The sequence below is a fragment of the Adiantum capillus-veneris genome, chromosome 14 (assembly GCF_014529385.1).
Source record: "Adiantum capillus-veneris isolate H3 chromosome 14, ASM1452938v2, whole genome shotgun sequence".
Taxonomy (NCBI): Eukaryota; Viridiplantae; Streptophyta; class Polypodiopsida; order Polypodiales; family Pteridaceae; genus Adiantum; species Adiantum capillus-veneris.
Window position 1 is genome coordinate 76,068,441 of NC_140944.1, and position 9,797 is coordinate 76,078,237.

Here is a 9,797-nt window from a genome sequence, read left to right on the forward strand (position 1 = left end):
CATTCAATTCCTCATGAAAAGACGCATTAGATGATATCAAGATTGATATTTTTTTGATTTTGCCTCAGCACTCTATTTGTAAAAGTGTAATTTTGAGGGCATTTTAGAAAACAGAGACACTCAAGTCCCAATAGTAGTACACTTTTTAGCAAATCAGATGTGGACACCTAAGCAAGATTCCAAGCATATTCATTTTTTTTGTCTCTCTTTTGGGTGTGGAGCCATCTTCCTTTTGGGGGGTGGTTCATTATTGGCCCCTTTACCCTAAGTGTTTTGATTTTCTACCATGAGAGAGACGTAGGTCCCGAAAACTACATTTTTTCGTTTGTTTTAAGGGTATCTTGGGTGATGCTCTTGAGGCTTTGAGGGAAAAGAGGGGTGGGGGCACGTGGTGGAGAGAGAGAGAGAGAGAAGAAGAAGAAGAAGAGAATTTAATCGTGAGGAGGAAAAAAGGGTTGCAAGACACGTGGGCAAAAAAAAATCTCGTTTGAGAAAGAAAAGGGCAATTGCCATGGGGGCGGCGAGGCCCGAGGGGAGAGAGAACTCGTGAGGGAGATGACTAAGGATCAGAGAGGAGCCGGAGCCAACGGGAGCACAGCGAGGAAGTCGAGCGAGAGGCATGGAGGGGGGACACAGGCGAACTCTCTCTCTCTCTCTCTCTCAAATCACGCATGGAGCTAGCCCTTCGTGGCTTGCTTAGCTGTAGATGGATTTGGTTATTTTCGGCCTGGTTTGATGGCAGCGAGAGAAGCCAGTTCTCCTTGCGAGGGAAGGGGGAATGAGACAGGTCTGCACGAGATTGGCGATGGCACGTTGTCTCTACAAGATGTTGAGGATGGTGGCGACAACCTTCTACTTTTGCTTCTAAGTTTTTAGATTCCAAAGATTCCAAGAATGTGGAGCACTAATTAATTAACGGAAGGGAATGTAGACAGAATAGAGTAGAAAGAGAGTACTTGCTATTTACCATGGGAGAGAGTGCTTGCTATTTACCCTTCATTTTTACATTTCAAACCAAATATTTCTTAAGGTTCTTGAAATCAAGGAGAGAGTGACACATGGATGCCCTCTATTTCTTAAGGTTCTTGAAATCAAGGAGGGAGTGACACATGGATGCGCTCTCTTTTCCGAACATATGAAATTCCTTTCCTTCAGTTTGCCAATAGGAAATTTTAGAAAATTAGGAGTATTTTATGGGTTTTTACACTATGTTTCCCTATTTTGGGGCGGAATTTCTCCTTCTCCTTTGGCCCTCAATCGGAATTTTTGAAACTGGAAACGATGCGATATTAAGTTGAAATTCTCGAACACTGCTCGCCACGTTCTTCAGGCCAACCAAGACACACAAAAAGTAAGCTGCAATAAGCGAGTGTTCGAAAAAAATCATTTTTTCGAACATATGAAATTCCTTTCCTTCAGTTTGCTAAGAGGAAACTTTAGAAAATTAGGAGTATTTTTTGGGTTTTTACACTATGCTTCCCTATTTTGGGGCGGATATTTCTCCTTCTCCTTTGGCCCTCAATCGGCATTTTTGAAATTGGAAACGACGCGTCATTAAGTTGAGATTCTCGAACACTGCTCGCCACGCTCTTTAGGGCCAATCAAGACACACAAAAAGTAAGCTGCAATAATATTAATTTAGAAGGCAAATCCTGTGTTCGGGGAAAATCATTTTTCCAAACATATAAAATTCTTTTACTTGAGTTTGCCGAGAGGAAATTCTAGAAAATTAGGAGTATTTTCTAGGTTTCTACACAATTTTTCCCTATTTTGGGGCGGAATTGCTCCTTCTCCTCTGGCCCTCAACCCGCATTTTTGAAATTGGAAACTGCACGCTATTAAGCTGAGATTCTTAAGAGAGAGAGAGAGAGAGAGAGAGAGAGAGAAATGAAATGTTATATTAACGTCTTCAAAAGGCCAAAGTGACCTATGAGACCATAAATTTACAATGTGGTGGATCTGATTATACAAAGTCAGAACAAAATATGTTGTGGAGAGAGAGAGAGAGAGAGAAACATGGTTCCATCGCTCGCCAGTGTGAGTGTTCGGGAAAAATCATTTTTCCAAACATATAAAATTCCTTTCCTTGAGTTTGCCAAGAGGAAAGTTTAGAAAATTAGGAGTATTTTTTGGGTGTTTACACTATTTTTCCCTATTTTGGGACAGAATTTCACCTTCTCCTCTGGACCTCAGGTGGCATTTTTGAAATAGGAAACGACACGCTATTAAGCTGAAAGTCTCGAGGACTGCTCGCCACGCTCCTCAAGCTAGCCAAGACACACAAAAAGTGAGCTTCAATAATGTTAAATTAGAAGGCAAAACCAGTGTTCGGCAAAAATCATTTTTCCAAACATATAAAATTCATTTCCTTGAGTTTGCCAAGAGAAAATTTTAGAAAATTAGGAGTATTTTTTGGGTTTTTACACTAATTTCCCCTATTTTGGGGCGGAATTTCTTCTTCTCCGATCCTCTGGCTTTCAACCGGCATTTTTGAAATTGGAAACGACACGCTATTAAGCTGAGATTCTCGAACACTGCTCACCACGCTCCTCAAAGCTTGCCAAGACACACAAAAAGTGACCTGCAATAATGTTAATTTAGAAGGAAAAACCAATGTTCGGGAGATCGTTTTTCCAAATATATAAAATTCCTTTCCTTGAGTTTGCCAAGAGGAAATTTTAGAAAATTAGGAGTATTTTTTGGGTTTTTACACAATTTTTTCCTATTTTGGGGCGGAGTTTCTCCTTCTCCTCTGGCCCTCATGAGTCGATATTTTTGAAATTGGAAACGACACGCTATTTAGTTGAGATTCTCGAACACTACTCGCCACGCTCCTCAGGGCCAACCAAGACACACAAAAAGTGAGCTGCAATAATGTTACTTTAAAAGTAAAACCAGTGTTCGCGAAAAATCCTTTTCCAAACATATAAAATTCCTTTCCTTGAGTTTGCCAAGAGGAAATTTTAGAAAATTAGGAGTATTTTTTGGGTTTTGACACTATTTTTCCCTATTTTGGGGTGGAATTTCACCTTCTCCTCTGGCTCTCAATCGACATTTTTGAAATTGGAAACAACACATTATTAAGTTGAGACTTTCGAACACTGCTTGCCACGCTCCTCAAGGCCAGCCAAGACACACAAAAAGTGAGCTGCAATAATGTTAATTTAGAAGGCAAAATGTGTGATGGGGACCTAGGTTTTCTATTTTGAGTTGTTGTGTCTTAGCCCTTTGCATACACAATGAATATCCCCTTTGCATACATAATGAACGTTCCCAATTGAGGCTTCATTTATAAATTAAAGAGAGAGAGAGAGAGAGAATAAGAGCTTGGATCATATGGTGATGGTCGACATTGAGAGAGAGAGAGAGAGAGAGAGAGAGAGGGATTGATTCCATACATTCATGCTCGACATCGACAGGGAAGTTGAGTTTGTCAAATCCAAAGCGAGCGGCGAAAAGAAACAAGTGCAAGGTTGCTGACGAGCAAAACCGAGCCGAAGACAGCAAATCTAAGCCGGCACAATTGAATCCGAGGCGGCAAAGATAGGAGGCGAACAAAAATCTTGAGTGAATTTGAAGGTTTTCTCTGAACTATGTTGCATTTTCAACTTCAAGTTAGGGCTTATATGTGAATTTCATATCTAAAAATTCATAAATGAAATTACTCTAAACCTAGGTTTTTTTTTAGCACTTGAATGAGCAGCGTTTTATTTTAAACTTGGAAAACCTTCAGACGAGAAATTTTGAGAGGCAAACTTACAATGTTTGCACATTTTTATACAAAATTTCTCTAAACTTTTAAGGTTTTAAACCTAGGTTTATTCGAGCACTTGGATGAACAATGTTTTTTTTAAACTTGAAAAACCTTTATATGAGAAATCCGAGAGGTAAATGTAGGATATTTACATGTTTTTACATTGAATTTCCTTATACTTTGTAGGTTTTATCGCGTTCAAACTAAGAAATTTGAAGTTTCCCTAAACTTTGTAGGTTTTCTCGCCTTCAAACCAAGAAATTTGAGGTTTTTCTAAACTTTGTAGGCTTTCTTGCCTTCGAACTAGAATTATACTTTGTAGGTAGAATTATACTAAACCTAGGTTTTCTTCAAGCATTTGCATGCACTACAATGTTTTTCTTAGAAAAAGTATTATAAACCTATATATGAGAAATTTTAGCGGCGGATTTGCTATGTTTGAGAAATCTAAGATATTTGCTCGTTTCTACACTAAATTTCCCTAAACTTTGTAGATTTTCTCGCCTTCAAACCAAGAAATTTTAGGTTTCCCTAAACTTTGTAGGTTTTCTCGCCTTCAAACCAAGAAATTTGAGGTTTCTCTAAACTTTGTAGGTAAATTTTCCTTCGAACTAGAATTATACTTTGTAGGTAGAATTACACTAAACCTAGGTTTTCTTCAAGCATTTGCATGCAATACAATGTTTTTCTTCGAAAAAGAATTGTAAACCTGTATATGAGAAATTTTAGTGACAAATTTGCTATGTTTGGGAAATAATATAAGAGGCAAATGTACGATATTTGCACGTTTTTACACTAAAGTTTCCTAAAGTTTGTAGGTTTTCTCACCTTCAAACGAAGAAATTTTAGGTTTCCGTAAACTTTGTTGGTTTTCTCGACTTCAAACCAAGAAATTTGAGGTTTCTCTGAGCTTTGTAGGTTTTCTCGCTTGGAACTAGAACTATACTTTGTAAGTAGAATTATACTAAACCTAGGTTTTCTTCAAGCATTTGCATGCACTACAATGTTTTTCTTAGGAAAAGCATTGTAGACCTATATATATGAGAAATTTTAGTGGCAAATTTTCTATGTTTGAATGTTTTTTCTTTGAACTTTGTAGGTTTTCTCACCTTTAAAAGTATAATTTAAAGATGAATCTTAAAATTTTGTGTGTGTGACTGCACCAACCTACGTGTTTTTCAAGCAATCGGATACCCACTCAGCTACACAATGCTTTTGCCTAGACACTTGGAAAACCCATGTATGAAAAATTTTAGAGAAAATCTATATTTTATTTATATATAATGCAAGTTAAATCTTTCCACCTCAAAGAAGCCTTGCACATGTCTGTCTCTCCATCTTCTTCTCTTGGAGCACTACATGATGTGTTCGAAGTTCAATGCCCTTTGATTAGCTCGATGAATTGCATTTGGGGAGAGAGAGAGAGAGAGAGAGAGAGAGAGAGAGAGAGAGAGAGAGAGAGAGAGAATTGTCCAAGAGACTCAACATGACCTAAGTTATTGAGTGAGTGTGTGTGGATCAACACACATCCACACGTCGACAATTGGGTCTCTCCGTGTTAATTGTGGGCAACATAGTTGTCAAATATAGAGATGGAATTGGGAGAGCCAATCTACCACAATGGGGCCGAAAACTCTGATAACCTGTCCACATGTGAGTGATAGACAGGTTCTTCAAGGTTCATCTTCTTCTTCATGCATGTAGCCATGATAAGCACATTTTTTAGCACCATAGGGAGACCCCATGACATGGGAGCCTAATTTGGAAGTCATAAGGACGGTGCAAATAGAGTCTTAAACTCTCAACGGACTATTTCAGTGTGATTTGGGAGAACCAACCTACGATATTGAGAGAAGGAATTAGGAGAGCAAGTCTACTGCACTAGGGTTGCTCAAGCTTCTGCACCTTCTTCATATAGCCACCCATGAAAGACCCATTGTAGGCATCGTAGAGAGAACGTATGAGAGGAGTGATAAGAGACCTTCAATAAATCTAATAAGAGTCTTGAACTCCAATGGTATCATTCTATAATTAATTCATCCAATGGCTATTAGATGTAATGTATATTACTCAAAGAAGAAATGGTGTGATGTATGAAGGGAGAGGTTTGTTAAAGCTATAGAAAGGATCTATCTAACAAGCCTTGAGTTCATGTACACTCTATCTTCCTTCGTTGGGGTGCACTACTCTAATCAATATTGTGATGTATAGAGGGTATTTTATGTTTGCAATTGGAAGTAAGAAAAACTTCCCTATATTGGGTACAATACTCCAATAACTACATTGACGGTATTTCATGCTTGCATTTGAGAGCAAATAAAACGAAAAAATTATGGCAATGATATAAGAGCGGTGTTTTCTATGTTTCTTGGCAGGAGCATTAATGAGGATAAGAGACACGTGCCTTTGTCTTCCTGAATCTCCAAGTCATTCCTCGCATGTGCATGCACGTCGAAAAGTTGCACGGAATTATCTCGCCAACGTGCTATACAACGTACAGCATACTTGCCATCCTCCACAAATGACCATGGTCATGGTACAAGTCCCTTTGCATTTGTTGGGGATTGTGTTCCTGGCAATGTTATTATTCCACAAAACTGTATGCAAACTATCATGCAAGGACAGAGACGAAGACAAGACATTATATCATGTTTGGATGCGACAAGAAGAAGTCGTCGACAACGGGCAAGGCAACGCACCTCCAACATAAGAGAGAAACGCCATCGACATGATGGCCACTTTTGTCCTCTCATAGACACTCAAAGTGAGGAGCAGGCCCCGTATTTTCATGACACATCTCTTGGAGGCATTGCTTGCATTCTACATGCCTATCCATGTATACAAGGGGTTCATCCTTCCATGCTTCCACTAACACATGGACCATTACCTACAGATTATATAGTAACCATGACCTCCTCATGCGAGTTTTGTGGTGCACATCTTTGGACATGTGAAATGAAGAATGAGCATACACCATCCGTAGGAAGATATTGTTGCAAAGGTGGAAAAGTGTCCCTTTTTCCTCTTGCGCGACCACCATGTGTATTGGAGAGGTTACTCAATAATAGTGATGCTTTGAGTAGGTCTTTCAGAAAAAACATCAAGGGCTACAATAGTGTGATGGCATTTACATCTCTTGGAGCTACTATTGATGAAACATTGATGGGTAGGTCTGGTGCATATTGCTTTTGTGTACATGGTGCTGTGTACCATCGAATTGGTTCTTTGCTACCACATGAAGCAGGGGTACCCAAATTTGCACAGATGTATGTATATGATACTGAGCATGAGGTTTAGAATCATATGAGTTCCTTGGATGGTTTGGATTTGTCCATTCTTGAAGCATTGTCAATGATGATGTGATCATGTAATCCATATGCCAATGCATTCTACAATGTTGGTAGAATGTTGCGTGACAACCCTGGTGTGGAGATCAAAATGACAATTTGTGAAAATATAAATACTTCCAGGCAATACTTGATACCTATTGGCAATGAGGTTGCTGCAATTATGCCAGGTCAAGGGGATGTACAAACAAGTGGCCATCAAGACATTGTGATACATTGTCAAGATGGAAGGTTGCGGAGGATTTCGAATCTACATAGGTCATACATGCCACTATTGTATGTTCTTGTCTTTCCAGAGGGAGAAGATGGATGGCATGTGAGGATTCCTTATGCAAATGTGCGTGGCCCTTTGGATGCATTGGTTGGTGGTCGACAATGTGTCACTCAAAGAGAGTACTATGCATATCGACTACAGGTTCATGCTGATACAAAATCATGCTTGCTTCGTGGGGGCCGTTTACTTCAACAATTTATGGTTGATGCATATTGTGCCATCGAGGAGTGTCGTCTTGCATGGGTTCGCACAAATCAAAAGACATTAAGGGCAGAATTGTATGCAGGCTTGGTTGACATGGTGCATTTGTCCGAGAGTGATGTTGTCCTTGGACGGTCTGCGGGTCGAAGAATTGTCTTGGCCTCATCTTTTACAGGTGGCCCTCGGCACATGTACCAATTATATCAAGATGCAATGGAAATTGTCCGTGCAAAGGGAAAGCCAAACCTATTCATCACATTTACATGTAACCCTAAATGGCCAGAAATAAATGAGGCATTGCTTCCAGGACAGGTTTCCTCTGATCGACCAGACATAACAACAAGGGTTTTTTTCCTAAAACACTCAAGCATGATGAAGTACATCTTGAAGAAATATATTTTTGGGAAAGTGGTGGCTTACATGTCTATAGTAGAGTTCCAAAAGAGAGGCTTGCCACATTCTCATACATTGCTGATTCTAGATCCTCGATGTAAGCGTCAATCAACATTTGACTATGACAAGATAGTTTGTGCAGAGTTGCCAGATAAAAATCGATTTCCAGTGCTACACGACATCATTGTTAGTTGTAACATTCATGGCCCATGTGGTCAGTTCAATACTTCATCTCCTTGCATGGTAGATAGACAGTGTATCAGAAAGTATCCACGTCCATTTTGTGAGCAAACAAGCATGGATAATAATGGCTACCCCATATATTCACGACGAAACAATGGCTTCACCGCCAAGGTCAAGGGTTTTACTATTGATAATCGATGGGTTGTGCCATATAATCCTATTTTGTCGACACTATTTAATGCACATATCAATGTTGAGGTATGTTCTACAATTTCAGCTGTCAAGTATGTCTACAAATACAGCTACAAGGGGCATGATAGGGCAACTGTAAGATTCCATACGTCAGCACAAGATTCTGAGAGGGAGATTATTGATGAGATAGACATGTATACTGATGGATGCTATGTATCTGCATTTGAGGCTTGCTGGAGAATTTTTGAATTCCCTTTGCACAATGATGCACCAGTTGTCTAGAGATTAAGCGTGCATGTTCTAGCTGGTCAAATCGTGACATTTCGAGATAATGAAAACATTAATGATGTCTTGCAAAGGGAGGGTGCAGAGAAGACCACTTTGACAGAGTGGTTTACATGCAGCTTGGAGAATCCTGATGCAAATGATACTTTGTACATTGATTTTCCTCGAAAGTGGGTGTGGAATTCAGGTTCCAAAAAATGGACGAAGAGACGTCGTGGGGACACTATTGGGCGGATGTATTTTGTGCAACCCTCTAGCGGTGAACGATATTATGTCCGTTTGCTTTTGACTATTTGTAAAGGATGTAAGTCATTTGAGGAGCTACGTTTCGTAAATGGTGTATTGTTCCCAACATTCAAGGCAGCATGCATTGCAAGAGGTATCTTGGAGGATGATGGGGAATGGTTTGGTTGCATGGAAGAAGCTTGCATTACACATACAGTCTTACAATTGAGACATTTGCTTGTGAACATTCTATTGTTTTGTGAACCCTCCTCCCCTCATCTCTTATGGGAAAGATTTCGACGTGTTTTGTATGAGGACTATCGACACATGTTGGAGTTGAGATATGAGTCCTTAGATGGATGTGCACAGGTTGCTGAAGGGTATGCATTGAGCGATTTGCATAAAATTCTTGGTACATTTGGACGAAGTTTAACTGAATATCCTGGAATCCCAATGCTTGATGAGCACTTTATGACACATGATGAAAATACATTGCTTTTCCAAGAGCAATGCCTTGATAGAATGCAAGAGCTGTCCGCGTCACATGCTATGGAGCAAACTTTGAATGATCCTCTCTATACCCCCTAGATGAGTAGAGGTAAGGAGAGAGATTTTTTCTAATTTTTTCTTGCACTAGCAAAAATAAATAAAAAAGCTTCTTCAAAAGCTCCGTCATGGAGAGAGCTTCACGCACACACACACACACACACACATATAGATGGAGACATGAACAATGTCAATTATGAACAGGGTCATTGGTATTGCAGTTGGGGTTATTTGTTTTCAAAAAAGGCATCAAAAACTCAAATCGAAGTGTTGTCTTCCATTTTAACTTTTTGCATATCTGTGGAATTTCTCTTTCATAAATGATAGATGTTTTACATGTTTTTCATCTCATTATGTGAGAATGCTGAAAGTTTGTGGCTTATATATACATAAATGA

The 9,797-nt window shown here is 39.4% G+C and overlaps 1 protein-coding gene across 1 annotated transcript; it reads left to right on the top strand.

Moving 5' to 3' along the window:
* Positions 1–7,159: 7,159 nt before the first annotated feature.
* On the top strand, positions 7,160–9,442 carry LOC147442629 (uncharacterized). Its single transcript, XM_086529398.1, has 2 exons — positions 7,160–8,557; positions 8,627–9,442. The coding sequence occupies exons 1-2, from the start codon at positions 7,160–7,162 to the stop codon at positions 9,440–9,442; spliced, it is 2,214 nt and encodes a 737-aa protein (XP_086385524.1).
* Positions 9,443–9,797: the final 355 nt, after the last annotated feature.

Bases quoted from the DNA above. Each gene is read 5' to 3' on its own strand.
- LOC147442629 (XM_086529398.1), top strand. From the start codon at position 7,160: ATGTTGCGTGACAACCCTGGTGTGGAGATCAAAATGACAATTTGTGAA. The intron at 8,558-8,626 runs GTATCTGCATTT...CCAGTTGTCTAG, and splicing joins TGTATACTGATGGATGCTAT to AGATTAAGCGTGCATGTTCT.